The 22,311-nt window shown below is 42.4% G+C and overlaps 1 protein-coding gene across 2 annotated transcripts in view; it reads left to right on the forward strand.

Moving 5' to 3' along the window:
- Positions 1-416: 416 nt before the first annotated feature.
- Positions 417-22,311, forward strand: part of LOC147724837 (fucolectin-5-like) — a 47,214-nt gene continuing 25,319 nt past the window's right edge. The window contains exons 1-2 of one of the 2 annotated variants that reach the window (XM_086966330.1): positions 417-470; positions 10,738-10,826. In XM_086966330.1, the coding sequence (XP_086822456.1) occupies positions 10,742-10,826 (85 nt within the window). In that variant the 5' untranslated portion in view covers positions 417-470; positions 10,738-10,741. The remainder of the gene's footprint in view (positions 471-10,737; positions 10,827-22,311) is intronic. The other variant, XM_086966331.1, reaches the window with a different exon arrangement.

Genomic DNA, 22,311 nt, shown 5'->3' on the forward strand with positions numbered 1-22,311 from the left:
CTACATTAGATATGGTCAGTCCAAACATGAATAAGCACCCTTTACATCATTTGTGTGTTCTCCTGTTAGTGTCAATATGATGTCAAATATTTAATATGAAACGCCCCTCCCAGGGTCAAATGTTTTTCCACTGCTTTCATCTCACAGCCCAGAAGGGCCTTAAGTCAAACATCATTGCATTTTCACAAAGGCTAATATTCAAGTGTTACTGGAAATATATGTTTCCATCTCCTTTGGTGAGAACTGTTAGGGGTCAATATTTGCTCATTTTGGGCAACACCCTTAAATGTGAATGTGAGAAATTAAAAAATGCATCAGTACTTAGAAAGCATTTCTGACTCAACTCCCAAAAGAAATCCAGGTCTGAAAGGGGCGAGTTGGGTGTGGGCGTAGAAGAGGCAATAAGTACAGGTGGTACAGGTGGAACAGCCCAATGCTGACTCACATCACAACCAGGCTCCAAGCACCAGGTGAGTATATAGCTCTCTACCTCCTCTGTGAACTGTTGCACACACTATAGTTTTATTTTAGAGCTTTAACTACGGCCAAAGAGGTCATGACACCAACTCCCTAATGTCTAGGCTGTGCTGGGACCAGAGTATCATTTTCCTGGAGTGTCAGTCAAATATACTTTTATTTGATTTGTCAGTCAGTCAAATATACTTTATATGATTTCATTAAATAAAAATCATAAAAGGGTGGGAAAACCACCATAGATAAAACATGCAGAAGTATACATTGTTGTTATTATTAAAAAAAGGTATAAAAAAGGCAATATTTTAAGAAGAATTAACATGTAAACAGGGCAGTCAAGGGATTTCAAAACCAAATGTTCTAGCGCTGCTTGAGTTGGTTAGCAAGTGTTGAGTTGGCCAGTTATTTTGCCGCATTTTTTAAAAAGTTTCTGGTTATGCAGTACTGTGGGATAGATGAGCCACTGCAGGTTCTCATTTGTTCCTTCCTAAAAAAAACTCCTGAAGGCCCATTTTGCGTGTTACTATTAAAGCAGGACAAATGCATATTAGATGCAATAAAAACTCGTCCCAAGCTCCGCACAGGCGGCAGCCCTTTGATTGCCATGCGTATTTCCATTTAGGAGTTAGGTCCTTTGATGGATAAGACCCAAGCCTTAGTAGCATGAAAAAGTGCTTTTTCTGATGCGGGAAATGGTCTAGCAAACAAGGTTGGGGTTGCAACGTCTGGTATGTCTGTATCACGGACCAGGCGTGTCTTTTTTTTGCTAGGGCTGTTTTATCTAAAGATAACGAATTCTGTTTTATGGCTTTGTTAACCACAGATTTGAAGCCGGGGTATGTAGAGACTGTGAGCCAGGGCTCCTCTAACTTCAATGCCAAAAGCGAAGCCTTCAGAGCTTCGAAGATTGAATTTTTGATTCTGGCTTGCTTTTCAATTTCTATCCAACAATAGAGGGCGAGTGTGTGCTCCATTTCTACCCAACAATAGTGGGCGAGTGTGTTCGCCTGGAGTGTCTTATTCCTTGATGATCTTGGCTGTGCTAAAGGTAGAAAGTCAATTCTTCCATTTCCTCAATCTTTTGCTTCCTAATGAGAGTCTCCTCTCTCTCATTTCCTGTGGTAATTACTCTGCGGTAGGGAGATGCCCTTCTCTTGTTTCCTGTGGTTCTGGCTGTGATTTGAGAGACTCCCATCACACATTTCCTGTGGTTCTCGCTGCACTGCAGCGATTCGATCCTCTCCTCCTCTCCTGTGGCTCTGGCTGTGCTTTGGGAGACTCCAATCACAAGTGGCCTTCTGTCAATGGCCCTGGCACTTTTTATTTATTTAAATGTATTTTATTTATTTTACAAATTAAGCGCTGCAAGGCAAAGGGATCAGCTAGAATACATTCTGGGATGTGAATGGTGTTAATATGATTCAAAACACAATATCCTGTCCATTTGTTCTGTAGGGCAAACAGAGCCTTCAGAGACTGGAGAAGGTCAGAGATATTTTTGTTCCAGCAAAGTGGATGCAGGAAAGTTTCTGCTGAATTAGTTAATCGATTTACTGATAAAGAAAAGAACATAAATCACCTGAAAAGAGTGTTACACATATTTTACAGCACTTTACAATTTATAAGGAAATTGCTAAACCAGTTGCATACAGGTGTGTTGGTGACTAAGAAAAGCGATGATGGTAAAATAATGATTGTGAATGGCAAAGGTGGTTATTGGAGCATTGGAGCTGGCCGGTCTGCCCAAGGAAGAGATATCTGCCAGGGTGCAGGCCTAGTGGGCTGTGAAGGAAGCCGCCACTGAAGGGGCTGCCTTCTCAGCAAGGAAGGTTTGTTGAGTGGCCACCATGTTTAAATCACACACTCAGCAAACTATTCACATTGGGAAGACTCCCAAAAGGCTAGACGACCATGAACTGGTGGCAGTTTGGAAGGTGGACTACCAGGTTAGAGGATTATCCTGGCGGAGCAAGCTAGGACTCTTCCGCTGTACATCTGGCACTTCTCTGACTTGAACCAGAGCAGAGAAGCTGTGTGTGTGATGGAGCGAAATGCACTGGTCATTTGGAGCCCTCAGTGCTTCATTTAGAGGAGAGTGATTTAGGGCGATAAGATATATTTGGCAGATGGCCATGTGCCCTCTTCACTGTCACCCACCTCTATTAGAGATGGGGAACTGCTAAGTTTCCAACACAAACGCTCAGCCAACTTGGAATCAACATTCTGGCATCCCTCTGGCGGAAAATCGCCAGTTCCACAAGACAGGGCAGGAGAAATAAAACAAAGTCCAGGATGCTCCGTGAGAAGTCTCCCGACCCATCACAGATATTTTGGTATTGTTGTCCAAACACAAACCAAAAAATGCTGCCAACATGACAAGCAGACTGGCAAAGATGGATTATTTTCACCAATCTTCAAGGATCTTTAAATATGGAGGCACCAAAGTGGCTCGCGGATGAAGGGCCCTAGGGAGCCCTCCTCCCAGGGTCTCTACGATGCCCTTACAATACAGCAGGGGTGGCTCTAGGCTCATGGTGGCCCTGGGCAGGGAACGTGGATAGGGGGCCCCGGAAGAGGGGGTCCTGTCGGGGCGGAGCGCGGAGGCCAGTGAAGAGGGGGGGGTCAGAGTGTTTGGAATTGGAGCAGAGCCAGAGGCCGCCAAATCCCTGCCAGGGACCGCCACACAAATATGTATCCATCCTCAGAGGAATATTATATTAAGGATATATATTGCCGTGGTGGCCCCTGGGGTTTGGTGGCCCTGTGCAGGTGCACAGCTTGCATATGCCTAAGGCCGCCCCTGCCTACAGTAAAGCACTGAACGTCATTGCACACCAAAGACTTGTAAACATGGTGAAGAGTTCTGGGTCAGGATCCAGCTTGGTAAATTGGTTTATGTACAGGCTGATGGGAGGGGTCTGGCCATCATCATTATGGTGTACAGAATAACAGGGGGGGTCAGAGGGATTCGTTCTGGATCGGTCGCTCTTCAATACACCGCCGTTGGAGAGGAGCTGGCAAGTGAGCTGAGTGGAGTTGTAGGTGCCTTTGTACAACAAAGTCAACTGTAAAGCCACCCATGTAGGCTGGTGAAGTCTTGAGAGTCAGGACAAGCGAGAGGTTGGGTCTCAAAGGTAACCAAATAGGAGAGGGATGCTGGAAATCATGAGATTAAATAATCTGAAAGCAGTGCTTAATTTGAGCCGGTGGTTGCCTGTGGGGGCCAACAGAGCAAGAGGGGGGAAATAACCAAACCAGAAAAGATGGAAAACCCGCCACAAAAGGAGAAAGCAGAGAGCTGCAAGAATGAAACGAGGAGGCATGGAGTGTCTGGGAGTGAATTAAATAGAACAGAGGTGGGATAATACTATGTATGCAGCCTTAGTATTCAGAGCACCAACATATATTCCCAGCGGTGTAGCTAGGGGGGGAGGTGGCGGCACTATTGTGAGGGCGGCCGCCGTACGGCACTGGCCCGTTGTGGCTGCCTTTATAATTTTTTGGGGACACTCAGAGTGTCCCCAAATACATTATAAAGGCCGCCGCAACGGGCCAGTGCCGCACGGCCGCGGTTTGAACTGGCCACAGGGCACGCATCATGTCAATTAGGCCGGCCCAGGTGCAGTTGTTGACGCATTCTCAGATTGGCCCGACCATAACTCCGAAGGAGGACGCCTGACGTCAGATCCTGCATCAAGAGAGCGCAAATTAAATGTTGCAAGGTCGGAGGACTTACTCTGGTGCGGACTGGCCGGGCTGCCCACTGGTTTGCAGGCAGAGGCGTAGCTAGAGCTTGTGGCTCCCAGGGCTATCCTTTAGATTGCCGCCCCCCTGGGGGGTTGCTGGGGAAAAAGGAAGTCGAGCACCTGAAAGAGGTCCGAGAGACACGTAGTATTGCCCCTAATAGTTACCTTGATCATGCAAGTTACATGCACATGCATGACACAGTCCAGGTCTAGACAGCCCCGTCCCCAAAATAGTGCCACCTGTGGCGGACCGCCCCAACCTAGCTACACCGCTGATGGAAAAGCAGAAGGAAACCCAAAACTTACATCAGTTCTACCTACCCTGTTTTTGACATCTCACTCGTAACAACACAGCTTGTGCAGGACCCTTGTCCCCCGTCCCCCATCTGCCCCATCCATGACCTCTCAAAAAGGGGGTGGTGATGAACAGAGTGTCTGAATTAAGCAGACCACTCTTACCCAGTCAAGAGATCAGGGCTTGATCCATCACCGTTATTTAGCTCACTGCATCACCCCAGTTCAGAACCTGGCTTTTTGCAAATTAGTCTGACCCAGTGCCTCATGGGAACAGGGAAGACCAAACTACCGAGCCAATTCTTCACCGGAAAGGAGACAAGCTTCCGGGGACCGGTTTCTGGCATTTCAGCCGTCGTCGGCCCGGCTTGCTTGAATCCTGGTGGTGCAGTGAGCAAGGGACTCATGTCTGAGTATACCCTGCCACACTTGTGGTGGCCAAAAACGATTAAAAAAGGGGGTGGTGATGAACAGAGTGTTTGAATTAAGCAGACCACTCTTACCCAGTCAAGAGATCAGGGCTTGATCCATCACCGTTATTTAGCTCACTGCATCACCCCAGTTCAGAACCTGGCTATATGCAAATTAGTCTGACCCAGTGCCTCATGGGAACAGGGCAGACCAAACTACCAAGCCAATTCTTCACTGGAAAGGAGACAAGCTTCCAGGGACCAGTTTCTGGCATTTCAGCCGTCGTCGGCCCAGCTTGCGTGAATCCTGGTGGTGCAGTGAGCAAGGGACTCATGTCTGAGTATACCCTGCCACACTTGTGGTGGCCAAAAACGATTCAAAAAGGGGGTGGTGATAAACAGAGTGTCTGAATTAAGCAGACCACTCTTACCCAGTCAAGAGATCAGGGCTTGATCCATCACCATTATTTAGCTCACTGCATCACCCCAGTTCAGAACCTGGCTATATGCAAATTAGTCTGACCCAGTGCCTCATGGGAACAGGGCAGACCAAACTACCAAGCCAATTCTTCACGGGAAAGGAGACAAGCTTCCGGGGACCGGTTTCTGGCATTTCGGCCGTCGTCGGCCCGGTTTGCTTGAATCCTGGTGGTGCAGTGAGCAAGGGACTCATGTCTGAGTATACCCTGCCACACTTGTGGTGGCCAAAAACGATTCAAAAAGGGGGTGGTGATGAACAGAGTGTCTGAATTAAGCAGACCACTCTTACCCAGTCAAGAGATCAGGGCTTGATCCATCACCGTTATTTAGCTCACTGCATCACCCCAGTTCAGAACCTGGCTATATGCAAATTAGTCTGACCCAGTGCCTCATGGGAACAGGGCAGACCAAACTACTAAGCCAATTCTTCACCGGAAAGGAGACAAGCTTCCGGGGACCGGTTTCTGGCATTTCAGCCGTCGTCGGCCCGGCTTGCTTGAATCCTGGTGGTGCAGTGAGCAAGGGACTCATGTCTGAGTATACCCTGCCACACTTGTGGTGGCCAAAAACGATTCAAAAAGGGGGTGGTGATGAACAGAGTGTTTGAATTAAGCAGACCACTCTTACCCAGTCAAGAGATCAGGGCTTGATCCATCACCGTTATTTAGCTCACTGCATCACCCCAGTTCAGAACCTGGCTATATGCAAATTAGTCTGACCCAGTGCCTCATGGGAACAGGGCAGACCAAATTACCAAGCCAATTCTTCACTGGAAAGGAGACAAGCTTCCGGGGACCAGTTTCTGGCATTTCAGCCGTCGTCGGCCCAGCTTGCTTGAATCCTGGTGGTGCAGTGAGCAAGGGACTCATGTCTGAGTATACCCTGCCACACTTGTGGTGGCCAAAAACGATTCAAAAAGGGGGTGGTGATAAACAGAGTGTCTGAATTAAGAAGACCACTCTTACCCAGTCAAGAGATCAGGGCTTGATCCATCACCATTATTTAGCTCACTGCATCACCCCAGTTCAGAACCTGGCTATATGCAAATTAGTCTGACCCAGTGCCTCATGGGAACAGGGCAGACCAAACTACCAAGCCAATTCTTCACGGGAAAGGAGACAAGCTTCCGGGGACCGGTTTCTGGCATTTCAGCCGTCGTCGGCCCGGCTTGCTTGAATCCTGGTGGTGCAGTGAGCAAGGGACTCATGTCTGAGTATACCCTGCCACACTTGTGGTGGCCAAAAACGATTCAAAAAGGGGGTGGTGATGAACAGAGTGTCTGAATTAAGCAGACCACTCTTACCCAGTCAAGAGATCAGGGCTTGATCCATCACCGTTATTTAGCTCACTGCATCACCCCAGTTCAGAACCTGGCTATATGCAAATTAGTCTGACCCAGTGCCTCATGGGAACAGGGCAGACCAAACTACTAAGCCAATTCTTCACCGGAAAGGAGACAAGCTTCCGGGGACCGGTTTCTGGCATTTCAGCCGTCGTTGGCTTGGCTTGCTTGAATCCTGGTGGTGCAGTGAGCAAGGGACTCATGTCTGAGTATACCCTGCCACACTTGTGGTGGCCAAAAACGATTCAAAAAGGGGGTGGTGAATGACAATGGTTGGCAAAATGACTTATAGGCAGGAATTGCTTTAGATTGTTATATAGGCAGGGTGAGACTTGCCATTGATTGAATGTATTCAACATTTATGAATTGTTAGTCATTTTTCCTTTTCTTCTTTACTTTCTACAGCCCTGATGATGTCCCTTGTGGGACGAAACGCGTAGGCTGTATTTTGATCATCATTTGAACTGGCTGTATTTTGATCATCATTTGAACTGTGGCTGTATTTTGATCATCATTTGAACTATATATTTTGATAAATCATTTGCATTGTGAAAATAAAAAGAAAGAAGAAGCAAGCTTGCAGTGAAGAGTTTGTGTTTGGACTGATTATGTCTACATGTGACTATTAAATTATTATAGTGATGAAATAAGATACTCCTTGGGTTCTGTATATAATTCTCAGTATGAACCAAAGCATGTATACATTAGAGTTGCTGGCATGCATCCAAGAGAACTGAAATGTGCCATAAACTATCACTACTGACAGTGCCATCATGCCATCTAGATCATTTTACCATGCTCAGACCACTGTGAAATTTAGGGTCAAGGACATATTTAAGACCATGCAATCAGTCATGGGCCTTCAACCACATTTTCACCAGCATACTAACACCCTGAGTTCCATTCATTCAAACTGCACCAAATTTTTCAGCTGGCCCACTCACGATCCTTTACATATCGATCCAATGGTCAACCTTTCATCAAGCAAGTCCCACCATGCAGATGTCAACATCAACAGTTTAAAACATTTGAACAAGCTGAAGTAAAATGTGTGGCTGGTAGAGTATCCCTTAAATCTTTAATTTATTACTTGTCCGATTAGCCTCCGCGCTGCTTTAATTATCCATCCTATTACCACTTTTTATTCCAACCATCTCCTACCTGAGTTGTTTTCCATCGACTTTGTAGGTCTCTTGTTTTTTTAATTGAATACCCCTTCAATTTTTTTTCCAATAATTTTTGTTAAAGCTTTTCAACATTTACTTTATCAATACAATAAGTAAACGGAGAGAGAGTGTGCACATTCAGCAAGAATCGAATCATAATCAGTAAGTAATCAATTATCAAACAGCACACAAAAGACTCACTAAGCAAAACCAGAACTACAAAAAGCATCTGAGCGAAATTGATACTGTATTAAATAACTGTAGGGGACATTAAAACTCAATTATCAAACCATGGACTTTTGAGACTACATACATGAATAAAATATGTATAAAAAAAAAGACATCAGTACAATCCCCATTAGAGTCTAATATATACCTGTGCAAAGGATTCGAGCAGCCTGCCCGTATAATATAACCAATATCAAAACTAATCTGATCATAAAGTGCTGTACTCGTACAGGTGTAAGCAGAAAGATCAATACGGTGCAAAAACCATGCCAGCATTTAGGCTCAAAAGCAGGTCATACTACGCAAGGATCCGGGGCCAGCCAGAGAGCATAAACCTAATCCAAGAGAGTCCCCCATATTCTTTTTCCCTTCTGCCTGGACCTTCTTCCTTGGTGCTCATACAATGCGATTTCTAAATTCAGGATAGACAAAACGAGCCTCCTGCCATTGCTGAAACGTGTGAGGCTGTGGATCGCTGATGTGATGCACATACAAAAACAGCCATGGCCACATATATTAACCCCTTGGCCGCGGCAGTAATTCCGCTGCGGCGCTGGGGGGGAGAGATCTCCTAATTGACAAAGCGTGGAGCTTTGCCATCTCTGCATTACAGAATCTTTGAAAATTACAGGCAACATTGGATTGTCAAATAGGGGTGTATGAAAATTAAGATCTTCACAGCAACAAAATCTCTTTTTGAATTGCTTCCAGATTTGAAATGCCGTTAGCATAATTTTGAATTTAGTTTTTTTGTAATAGCTCGGTTCGATTAGTCTCACCAAGCATTGCCGCGCTTCAGCCCCCACAACCATTTCATAAATAGGATACGTAAATTCGTCCGTTATAAAATCTTGAAAGATTAGAGTGCCCATAAGTCTTAACAAACTGCCCAATAATATAGCCGAAAATTCGGCATCCCCCAGCCTCCCCTTATCCTGGGAAGCGTACACCATTTAAGGGATCTTCTAGCTCTCCTATAGCCCTAAAGAAACCTGGGCTGCCCTAGCGTGTCTCCTGGAATCCCCCAGCCCTGTCACTCACAAACCCAGAAACCGCAATACACAACCTAGCAGAGGCGGCTTGAAAGATTAGGCAAGCAAATACCTACTTTCTAAAGGTGGTATTTGCAAAATCAGAATATTAAAATAAACTTCACTAAAAGATGAGTCAAGGCATACTAAACTTGAATTTCTACCATGTTCTCTGAGTCGGTTAGGATTATGAAATGTAATAATTCTAACAGCCCATTCTGGCCTATGGAGAACCGGTAGCCTTGCAATAGTGAAAAACGAAATGGACTGTAATTCACTATTAGGACATGCCACACACATCAGGGCTTGTCCTACCTTATACTTACAATGCACCCTGCCTTTGGTTCTGCCATAGGGGTGACTAATATGAAGAAAAGGGAAGGTTTAGGGACTGGCAAGTGGGGGCACTTGTCCAGTCAGCATGACAGTACCAGACTGCACGCAGGCTATGCAATGGCAGACCTTAGACACATTTTACAAGGCTGCTTCTGTGGGTGGCACAACCAGTGCTGCAAGCCCACTAGCAGCATTTGGATTTACACACCCTGGGAACACTCAGTGCATTGTACTAGGGTCTGACAAGTAAACCAAATAGTCAATCATGGAATCACTAATTAATACATTCATTTACAGTAGGGAGCACTTGCACTGTGTCACTGGACACCAGTGGCACAGTGCCCAAAGCATCTAACACCTACAAAAACACATGAGGCAACAGCAAAAATTGAAGGGAGACCCACGCCAATGATGCCAGGTCTAATAACCACACTGTGCAGGAAGGTGCAGTTGGCGCTTTGACAGCTGCGTTCTGCATGTTAGGCGCTTCAATTAGCCTGACAGACCGCCGCCTTAAACAGCTGCAGCACCACCTGCTAGACCAGGATTTAACTCCATATCTGGCAGACGGCAGATGGCTTTGGTGGTCCTACAGCAGATGGCTAATTACACCATCCGCTGTAGGACTGCCAAAGTTGTAATAAGGCTCTAACAATAATGCTGTATTTTGAGAACATACCTTGGTCTCGGGTGAACATTAGTGTGGTTAACATTGAAAAGTTCAAACAATACACATTTAGATATAAACAGATCACACTTAATGACAGCTCCTGCAGGGAAGGAATAATCAGGGCATTTGATAACATATGGGGATTGTTTCTGGACCTCAACAGAGTCAAATGATGACACTTCCCTTGTCCTCAAATAAATGTTTACTTTTTTTATTTTTATTAAAGGTGTAAAGTTATGCTGGCTGTACAATATTATGTAGCATATTTGCTCATATATTGAACCGTATGTTCAAAGAATAATACAATCAGGTGCACAAAAATCTCCTAAAAATGAACTGGGTGCTACGAGAACTTAGTGAAACAAATTAGAAATCATAGCAGCACAAAGCAGAATGGTACAGCATGAAGGCGCTTTATGGACCCCAGAGATGAATTTGTCTTGTCTGCTGTATGGCTGCTGGTAAATATACAGAAGAATATGGATGATCACGTTTGGTGTATTCCTTGTCACAGAGAGGCTTGCTGGATCTCCCCTCTTTTAACATTTGTACCGCTTCAGCAGGATGAAGCTCCTTACAGTTCTTCTATTTGGATTCAGTATCTTTGGAGGGGTGTGGACAGATCCTGCATGTGACCCAACACCAGCAAGTAAGAACCTGTCTACTTTTAGTGCACCATATTTGTATTATTATTCTGATACTTTCTATTAACATATGAAATTTAAAAATCATGTTATCAGCATGGTTCTCAAGCCAAAACAGCAAGACACAATCAAACCTATTCCTGTGGCAAGATTGTAATTTCTAGCAAATTGGTTTTGATGTGTCTTGCATTCATGTGACTGTTGTTAGTATTTGCTTGTACTGAAAATTCAATGTTCAATTTCTAATTTGTTAGGATATTTGACTAAAATGTTTGCCAGTTTATAATTAAAAGTGTTTATCAATTAAAAATCAATGTCACAATCAACACCCAACATTGGCTGCTTTGACATATGTAGGTTACCAACCTTCTGAACAAAGTAATCCTAAAATCTAGGCAAAGCAATACACGTACAGTTCCTTTTTCAGACACTAATGTCAAAGTTTTGCTATGTTATTAGTTTATTACTGAGTGCACACATGCTCCAAAGAGCTTCTGAGGACTAAATAGTTGGCAAAACCACAAAACAGGGCATGCATTGCAGTGAGTAGTTCCTTTGCTGAAAAAAACCTCTGTCCCAGTCAGACTGGCTTTCCAAAATTCTGAAATAAGCAAATTATTATTATTATTATTATGCTGTTTTATTACGCGCTCAATTACTCCAGAGTATCCTGGCACGAAAATGAAAAGGAGAAACAGAATACAAGCAGAACGATGAGACAGATGGCCTTGGTGGCTCAAAGGAGGGGTCAACAACTCCTTTTTTACTATTTCATTACTACTTTTTTATACTTTCTCCTTTACTAGAAATGTGCAATATGGCCAATGCCGGCTAAATGTGCTTCCATTCCTTGATGCCTAATAGTGCATGCGCAGTTAAATTTTATGGGTACTGAAGCAAGTGAGTAGATAGTGTGAAATACCAGCATATGCACCATTGGCATAATGTACACAGTCGTGACTACTAGACACTGCCTGGATTCTACTTGAGAAATAAAAGAGACCCAATTTTTAATAATTCTCAAGGGAAAGAAGCCTATTTTAATAACAATAATAATTTGTGGATCCAGGGATATTTCTTGGTCCATTAGCAAGCCACAAGTTCACCACTCAGGAAACAGGAGGAGGACACATCCCAATGCTTCTGGACAAGTTTCTTCCATCCATTCAGATGGTGAAGCCACGACCACTAATACCTGTGTTATTGAGAGGTTTATCTTTAGACTCTTCTCTTTCATCCACTGGACTGTAGATACCAAGCATTTTGCAAAGTTGCTAGATTTAGTTGTACAAACTGAATATCATCAGGGTAGTTATTAAAGGACCATACTAAATAAATGGAACAGTTTTATTAATGATCACAGATATATACATTTACCAGACAGTTTAGAGCACTACTCCATTTCATGCCTAGAGATGGTTATTTTACACTACTGAGGTTCCATGAAGATAACTTGTAAATAGTCAAGGAGAAAAAAATCATCAATTTCAATATGATGCATCTCTCCAATACAACCTTGTAGTTTCAATGTGGGGGCGGATGTTGTCTGTCTCTCACTACCTCCACCAATAACCACATACACAAGACGGATCTATGACAGAATTTCGACAGACAGATTTTCGACCTACACAAATATCGGCGTAATTATATCGATAGCAAAAATATCGACGCCCTATGTACAACATGGTAAGTACCAAAATATCGAAAAAATAATATCGATGTTAAAAATATCGTTGTCAAATATATCGATTTTTTTTGGATTTAAAATAACATAAAAAATACTGTAAATAATACTTATTAATTACTTAAACATATTTAAATATATGTAATAATGGTAAAAAAAATAATAATACATATTTAATTAAAAATATAATATTTAAAAATCATATATAATATATACTTACTTAACAATAATTACTATTCCCACTCCAGTGGGTGCAACAGTAGGGAAAACTGACCCTGAACCCTAAAAATACCCCTTTACCCAAAAACCTAAAACTGACCCTGAACCCTAAAAATACCCCTTTACCCAAAAACTGAAAACTGACCCTGAACCCAAAAAATACCCCTTTACCCAAGAACTGAAAACTGACCCTGAACCCTAAAAATACCCCTTTACCCAAAAACTGAAAACTGACCCTGAACCCTAAAAATACCCCTTTACCCAAAAACTGAAAACTGACCCTGAACCCTAAAAATACCCCTTTACCCAAAAACTAAAAACTGACCCTGAACCCTAAAAATACCCCTTTACCGAAAAACTGAAAACTGACCCTGAACCCAAAAAATACCCCTTTACCCAAAAACTGAAAACTGCCCCTGAACCCTAAAAATACCCCTTTACCCAAAAACTGAAAACTGACCCTGAACCCTAAAAATACCCCTTTACCGAAAAACTGAAAACTGACCCTGAACCCTAAAAATACCCCTTTACCCAAAAACTGAAAACTGACCCTGAATCCTAAAAATACCCCTTTACCCCAAAAACCAAAACTGACCCAGAACCCTAAAAATACCCCTTTACCCAAAAACCCCAAACTGACCCTGAACCCTAAAAATACTCCTTTACCCAAAATTAATTAATATTACAATTAAATTACTTCCCACCCTATTCCCCTATAAACCCACAACCCGCTCTAGTAGTAAAACATATAATTTAGTTAAAAATATACATAAATTATCAATTAATTATTCTATTAATCAATTAAAATAATTCATTGCCAATTAATATTTAATAGCAAAATAAATTAATCATTAAAAAATAATTATTTAATTACAAATAAATTACTTCCCACCCTATTCCCCTATAAACCCACAACCCGCTCCAGTAGTAAAACATATAATTTACTTAAAAATATACATAAATTATCAATTAATTAATCAATTAATCAATTAAAATAATTCATTGCCAATTAATATTTAATTGCAAAATAAATTAATCATTAAAAAATAATTATTTAATTACAAATAAATTACTTCCCACCCTATTCCCCTATAAACCCACAACCCGCTCCAGTAGTAAAACATATAATTTACTTAAAAATATACATAAATTATCAATTAATTAATCAATTAATCAATTAAAATAATTCATTGCCAATTAATATTTAATTGCAAAATAAATTAATCATTAAAAAATAATTATTTAATTACAAATAAATTACTTCCCACCCTATTCCCCTAAAAACCCACAACCCGCTCTGGTAGTAAAACATATTATTTAATTTTATATATTTTTTATTTATAAAAACATATTAAACACATATTATAACAATTAATTTAAATACTTAACTAAAATTTCTAACACATATTAGTAAATCGAAATTACTTACATCGATATATATGCTATCGATATAAGTAATTTCCTTAGGGTCGATATTCTGGCCATCGATATTCTGGACATCGATATTCTGTCCCATCGATATTAGCAACTCGATATAGGTGTAAGTCGAAATTAAAAATTCGATATTTTGACTGTTTACCACACAAGACTACAAGGAGCATTGGTAGAACAAGGCAAGGGGAAAGGGTTAAGAGAGTAAACAGTTACACAGGACTGCATCAGTCTGGTTTGTAATTTCTGCTGGGTACCGATGGCTGCAGGTTGCAGTGGGTATCTTAATGCAATAGGAGCTGTCTTTATTAACCAGCAATGAAAATCTTGCATCTACCTGTGACTGTGAATGATACACCTTATTGATATTGCTGTGTTGCTAGCTCTCTGCATTTTTATGTGGAACTTATTTCTAAATCTCCAGGTATGTCACTATGCACTCTCTGCTAAGATGATGTATAGTTGCTTCCTTTGTCACTTATGTATCATAATATATAAATAGAATTTCCAACATGTCTTAAGAATCCATCTTTCCGTCATAGGATAAACCTCAAGTGCAATGCAAAAGTCTTACAGTCTTTAGAAAAGTTCAAGTTAAATATTCTGAATAGTTCAAAGTTTGTTTTCACGATACACATCACGACATTCAGAGTCCTTCGGTGTATTTCCCAATATCATGCAAAACAGCCTCCAAACACCCAAAACCATTATAGAGTAAGCTGGGCATGTTTGCCTTGCTTGCTCCCCTGGTGCACGATTATTCTGGGTAGTTACACCCCGACTCTCAAGGTTCACTGTCCAGCATTGGTGCGTTGTGAGAGCACTGTCCAAGTTCCAGAAGTGGCTCAGGTGTTTGTTGCAGGTCAGAACACACTGTAGTATCTGATCTCTGCAAACGTCTCAGTACCGCTTTATCCCAAGGCAATCATTGTGACAAGTGTATGAAGCATAACTAGTGGAGCATTGTGACAAGTGTATGAAGCACAAACAGTGGAGCATTGTGACAAGTGTATGAAGGACAATTAGCAGAGCATTGTGACAAGTGTATGAAGGAAAAATAGCAGAGCATTGTGACAAGTGTATGAAGGACAAATAGCGGTGCATTGTGACAAGTGTATGAAGGAAAAATAGTGGAGCATTGTGACAAGTGTATGAGTGAAAAATAGTGGAGCATTGTGACAAGTGTATGAAGGATAAATAGCGGAGCATTGTAACAAGTGTATGAAGGAAAAATAGCGAAGCATTGTGACAAGTGTATGAAGGACAAACAGTGGAGCATTGTGACAAGTGTATGAAGGAAAAATAGTGGAGCATTTTGACAAGTGTATGAAGGAAACAGCGCAGCATTGTGACAAGTGTATGAAGCACAAATAGCTGAGCATTGTGACAAGTGTATGAAGGAAGAATAGCAGAGCATTGTGACAAGTGTAAGAAGGACACATTGAAGAGCATTGTGACAAGTGTATGAAGGACAAATAGCGGAGCATTTTGACAGGTGTATGAAGCACAAATAGCTGAGCATTGTATTGTATTTGTATTTGTATTTATTTTATTTGTAAAGCGCTAACATTCATCCTGAAAGGACATCACGGCGCTGAGGAAAAGTTGCAGGTGATTTGACTGCAGCACTAGTTGAGAATTATTGATCTGGCCTGGGGAAGAGGAATGTTTTTAGTTGTTTCCTAAATGAAAGGAAGCAGTCAGTTGTTCTGAGTTTAGGGGGTGACTCGTTCCACTTTGTTGCGGCAATGTGAGAGAAGGCCCACTCTCCCATCCTGACAGTCCGAGCTCGGGTGATGGATGCTCTTCCTGACGTCATAGATCGTAGGTTTCTAGAGGGTTTATGAAATCCGATCATGTCATGTAGGATGATGGGGCCTGTATCGTGGAGTACTTTGTGTGAAATATACAACAGTTTGAAAATGGCTCGTTGTCGCATTGGAAGCCAATGAAGCTCACGCATGCAGTTTTTGGTTGAGTCGTATTTTCTTTTATTACAGATGGCTTTGGCAGCGGCATTCTGAACCATCTGTAATTTGGAGAAGAGGTAGTCTGCCATTCCCATAAACAGTGAATTACCGTAGTCCAATCTACTCATCAATAGTGATTGGACTAGTGTTTTCCTGCAATCTGTCGGAACCTAGGGGAAGACTCATCTAAGCATCTTCAGAAGGCCGAAGCCTCTGCCGCAAACTATGGAAACATGGGATTTCATGGATAAGTCCTTATCCAGTGTTATTCCTAAATTTTTGGCTTTGGTAGTAGGATTGGGAGGCAAGCCCAAGTCGCTCGGCCACCAGCTGTTGTCCCAGACCTGTGTGCCTCTGCCGAACAATAGAATTTCAGATTTGTCAGCATTTAGTCTGAGACAGTGGTCCTGCATCCAAGTTGCCAGTTCAGTCAGGCAGTTCGTCAATCTAGTTTTAGAGTCATCATTTTCATCAATGGTGACCATCAGCTGGGTGTCATCCGCATAGGAGCACATTTCGACACCCCACTTTTTACCGATGGTTGCCAACGAGGAGACGAACACGTTGAACAGAGTTGGGCTCAACGACGCCCCCTGGGGAACTCCGTATTTTATAGGTCGCGGAGGGGATGTATAGTCACCCAGGCGAACTGATTGGGTTCGATCCGCTAGGAACGATTGTAGCCATCCTAATGCTTTGTCTTGAATTCCTTTCTCTGCCAGGGTGTTCAATAATTGATGGTGGGGTACGGTATCAAAAGCCGCTGATAAATCAAGGAGTATCAGAGCGACTGTACTACCTTGATCCACCTTGGTCCTAATACTGTCTGTCACCGCTAAGAGTGTAGTTTCAGTGCTATTGTTTGTCCAGAACCCTGTCTGTGAAGCGTCCAGCAAACCGTTAACTTCCAAAAATGTGGAAAGTCGTCTGTTGACCAACTTCTCCAGGACCTTTGATAAGTAAGGTAACTGGGATATTGGTCTGTAATTGGCTGGATTGTTAACGTCTGCCCAGCCTTCTTTACTAAGGGGGTAACTAGGGCCTGTTTCCATGATTTTGGGAATTCGGCAGAACTAAGAGAGAGTTTAAGTGCTCTAGTAACTACTGGGCATATTACAGGGGTAAGCTGGGAGAAAATGTGATGTGGACATGGGTCAAGTGGTGAACCAGACTTGACCTCAAGCATGACTTTTTCTACCTCCTCTTCTGAAAAAGGGCTAAAACTGTGACAGATGGTATGTGCAACGGTTGGTACATATTGTTCGGTTTTTTACGTCCTTAGTTTTGGAAAGGAGGCATAGATGGTATCAATTTTTTCGCAGAAAAAATCATTGAGCTTGTTACAGTTCTCCTGTGAGGGAGTAAGATGTAAGGAGAGATTGGTTGGGTTGCATAATTCTCTGACAATTTTAAAAAGTTCTTTTGATGAATTTTTATTCTCGGATACTCTGCGTGTGAAGTTGATGGAGCAAGGATTCGCACGTAAAGCGACTTGCTCTTACTCATGAACCTCGCCTGACTTATAATCATATTAATCCAACTGTCCGTCATTTATTTAGCATTTTCCCCAACACGCGGGTGTCCCCGAGAGGCTTGCCTGTGTGTCTTTTCATCCCAACAATGCTTGCACTAAGGAAATGGCTGCTTTGCAGAAATCCAGTCTGCGCATGCGTCGGTCATACTCATGTGATGTGACGCACTCGCATTTTGGAGGGACTTTATTGCTCATGCGCACTGTTGCAAATATGGCCGCTTGTCTCTCACCACGCTCTCTGCTTGCCACCGCTGCTTCCGCCTATCTGTCTTTTTGCACTAAACTTTAATGCTATAGATATTATAAAATAAGGGGTGTGTTAAAATCTATCACGGTATACAGTGTGATAATTTTTATGTATGATTCTAATTTGTTCTCGCTTACTTTTCATGTACCGCGTCTCTGGGGGCTGGGGAAAACGTGAGCTGCGCCATACTTGAAGCTCTTCTGAACCCTGTCACGTGACATGAGAGAAACCCCACTGCGCAGAAGCTAAACCCAGCCAGCTGGCTCCTGAAGCTCGATGCGCCTGAGAACCCACCTTGAAGACACGGCATTTTTCCTTGACTGTGCAACAATGTATCTGTAACATGCTCTCTCTCATTGTCTTCTGTATTCCTATGCCTGGGAACGTGAACCCAAGGGGCGGGTATGCAAAATTTAATAATAATGATGTGAACACTGAATTCTAGGAGGTGACAATGACCAAATCACCTCTCCTGACCAATCATAATGTGGGAAACTGTCACTTGCAACATTAGTGGGTGGTCTAAGGGTCCCCAAACCGTATAACTGGCCTAGTGTAGCATAGAGAATTTGTCCGACTTGTCCGAGTAGCAGACCTGTCACTGACCCTATGAACTCTATAGGTGATCAATCTAGAGTGCTGCGGAGCACTCTGTCCATACTTTCCACAAACTCCTAGGGGTGGAAATAGTCCTCCTATCTAGGTAATTATCAATCTGTGGGTTTACATCTTCCTAACTCTCTCTCTCTTCTCCTCTTAATAAAGCACTCTTGCCTGTGATATTGCTCTATCACCTTTGAATGCAAGTTATATGCAATTGTTTATTTAGAATTGCTCCACTTCTCTCCCCACCTGTAGGGTATTATCAAATTGTCGCATTATATTAGTGTGTTCCATTTTTTCCCTTCCCTTTAGCATGGTTGCAGTGAACTTAGTAAGAATAGCTTAAGTAGCCTAGTTTAAATATACGTTTTAGATCCTGTTCATGTCCCAGGCCCTAGTATAAATTTACAGTGAATAGCTCTGTTTCTAATACCCTTACCCTGTAGTGTTCACATTTACCCTAAATGGTACTTGCCCTAATCCATAGTTATATTGTGGCATTAGTTCTATTGATTGATGTGTTACTTTGTATTTGGCTTATCATCTTGGCATATTCATTCTGAAATTTCTTGATAAATCTTTAAAACTCATCAGGTGTCTGTGGTCATTTACAGTATAAGGTGTGGATAAATGTACTTGGTATATAAAAGGTTTTATTCCCTTTAGGAATCTTGTCACCTATCCACTGCTAGCTCCTGATCTGTCAGGAGTAATGTGCCTGTGGTAAGTCAGGTACATGAATAGTAAGTGGTGTAAGAGTCACCCCCCGAATTACTCATAGTAGCGTGTAAGAAATCACCCGGTTCACGCAAACTCAGTCCTCCTATGCACGCCAGGGCCCAGTGCGTGGAAATTGGTAAATTTGTGACCCGGGTGACCTGCGCGCTCTATCAAAGTAACCCTTTTTTGCCTTTCTGATCGCTCTGTGATAGAGTGTTTGAGCTTTCCTGAAGCTGCCTTTGGTCTCATCTGTCTTGGATACTCTCCATTTATGCTCAAGGGAGGTGCAGTTTCTTTTTAAGAGTTTAAGCTCAGGTCCGTACCATCTCTCTGATTTTTTGTTGCCTGGTTTGTGACGGGATTGGGTGGTCGAACAATGTTCAAGTGCATTTTTAATGTTATTATGAAGGAGGTCTATTTCTTCATGAATATTAGTACTTGTACAAGAGGGGTGTGAGAAATGATTACTGAATTTATCAAGTGTGAAAGATTTCCAATTTCTCATGTTTGCTGTGAATGCACTGTGTTTTTTGGTCTGGGGGATGGGGAGATTAATGTGGAAGGTGATCATATAATGATCGGTCCATACCAATGGGGTTAAAGGGTCGATGTCAATAGATTCGATATTAGAGAATATCAAATCTAATGTATGTCCTGCAATGTGTGTTGGTTGATGGACTCTCTGAGATAGCTGCAGGATAGCCATGTCTTCCACTAATAGGTTCGTCAAGGAGCTAATGCTGTTGTCCAGATGTATATTGAAATGTCCAAGGAGGAGGATGTTCTTGTTCTTCAAACAGACAGGCATGATCTGTGTGAGTAATTGTGAACTAAAATTTAATGTGCAGCCTGGGGGATTATAGATTAAAATGCCTCTGAATAGCACATTGGTGTTTATGGACACCATAAATGCCAGAACTTCATAGTTTTCAACCGGTACGATACTCTCTTGTCTGCATGAAAGGTGGTCTCTGAACAGTAGAGCTACACACCCACCCTTTTTCTTGACTCTGTTAACATTCAGTATCTTATAGTCTGGGGGAAGGGCTGTGACTATATCTGGGATATTGTGGTCATCAAGCCATGTTTCAGATAAACACAGTAAATCAGGTTGATGTTCATTAAGAAGGTCCCAGATGTATGTGGAATGTTTGGGTAGTGATCTTACGTTTGTATAGATGCATTTAAGAGGAAATGTGGGTAGATGTAATTTCACAGGGTTCAGTGTAAGGGTACTTTCCCATCTACAGTTGTAACAGCTAAATGGGCCGTAAGTATCCATCGGACCCATGTGAGCACAATCGAATGTATTTGTGGTCGTCTTACCAATCAAATCCAGCAGTTCGCGGCTTGTATAGGTAATGTTTCCACTCGAGTCTGGTGCCTCCCTGATGATTTGGGCAGGGGTCGTGGCCCCTGTCCCCGGTCGGCCGCGGACGGGCGCAGACGGGCTTGGCTTAGGCGCGGCTTCGGCGCGCAATCGTCGCGCCCGCTGCGCTCGTCTGCTGCGCTTCCGGTACATGCACATATTTATGTGGGACTACTAAGGAGGGGGCGTGGCCTTGAAGTGGGCGTGGCCCAGTCAGGACGTGGGTAATGGCGCTTGTTGTCAGATCGGCGTTTTCGCCCTTTCCAGCGCTCGTTAGCTGGGCAAAGGGGGGTGCCTGCACACTTTAATCGTGTAGCAGGAAGGTGAGTGAGTGTATTTTAAAAAAGAGCTTTCCAAATGCAATTTTTAAAAAAACAGAACAAAGTGACAAGTGTATGAAGGAAGAATAGTGGAGCATTGTGACAAGTGTAAGAAGGACAAATAGCTGAGCATTGTGACAAGTGTATGAAGGACAAATAGTGGAGCATTGTGACAAGTGTATGAAGGACAAATAGGTGAGCATTGTGACAAGTGTATGAAGGAAAAATAGTGGAGCATTGTGACAAGTGTATGAAGGACAAATAGCGGAGCATTGTGACAAGTGTATGAAGGAAAAATAGCAGAGCATTGTGACAAGTGTATGAAGGACAAAAGTGGAGCATTGTGACAAGTGTATGAAGGAAAAATAGTGGAGCATTGTGACAAGTGTATGAAGGAACAATAGCGGAGCATTGTAACAAGTGTATGAAGGAAAAATAGCGAAGCATTGTGACAAGTGTATGAAGGACAAATAGTGGAGCATTGTGACAAGTGTATGAAGGACAAATAGCTGAGCATTGTGACAAGTGTATGAAGGAAAAATAGTGGAGCATTGTGACAAGTGTATGAAGCACAAATAGCGGAGCATTGTGACAAGTGTATGAAGGAAAAATAGCAGAGCATTGTGACAAGTCTATGAACGACAAATAGCGGAGCATTGTGATAAGTGTATGAAGGAAAATAGTGGATCATTGTGACAAGTGTATGAAGGAAAATAGTGGAGCATTGTGACAAGTGTATGAAGGAAAAATAGCAGAGCCTAGTGACAAGTGCATGTAGGACAAACAGTGGAGAATTGTGACAAGTGTATGAAGGAAAAATAGTGGAGCATTGTGACAAGTGTATTAAGGAAAAATAGCGGAGCATTGTGACAAGTGTATGAAGCGCAAACAGTGGAGCATTGTGACAAGTGTATGAAGGAAAAATAGCAGAGCATTGTGACAAGTGTATGAAGGAACAATAGCGGAGCATTGTGACAAGTGTATGAAGGAAAAATAGTGGAGCATTGTGACAAGTGTATGAAGGAAAAATAGCGGAGCATTGTGACAAGTGTAAGAAGCGCAAACGGTGGAGCATTGTGACAAGTGTATGAAGGAAAAATAGCAGAGCATTGTGACAAGTGTATGAAGGAACAATAGCGGAGCATTGTGACAAGTGTATGAAGGAAAAATAGTGGAGCATTGTGACAAGTGTTTGAAGGAAAAATAGCGGAGCATTGTGACAAGTCTATGAACGACAAATAGCGGAGCATTGTGACAAGTGTATGAAGGACAAAAGTGGAGCATTGTGACAAGTGTATGAAGGAAAAATAGTGGAGCATTGTTGTGACAAGTGTATGAAGGAACAATAGCGGAGCATTGTAACAAGTGTATGAAGGAAAAATAGCGAAGCATT

The sequence above is a fragment of the Lissotriton vulgaris genome, chromosome 4_1 (genome assembly GCF_964263255.1).
Source record: "Lissotriton vulgaris chromosome 4_1, aLisVul1.2, whole genome shotgun sequence".
Classification (NCBI taxonomy): domain Eukaryota; kingdom Metazoa; phylum Chordata; class Amphibia; order Caudata; family Salamandridae; genus Lissotriton; species Lissotriton vulgaris.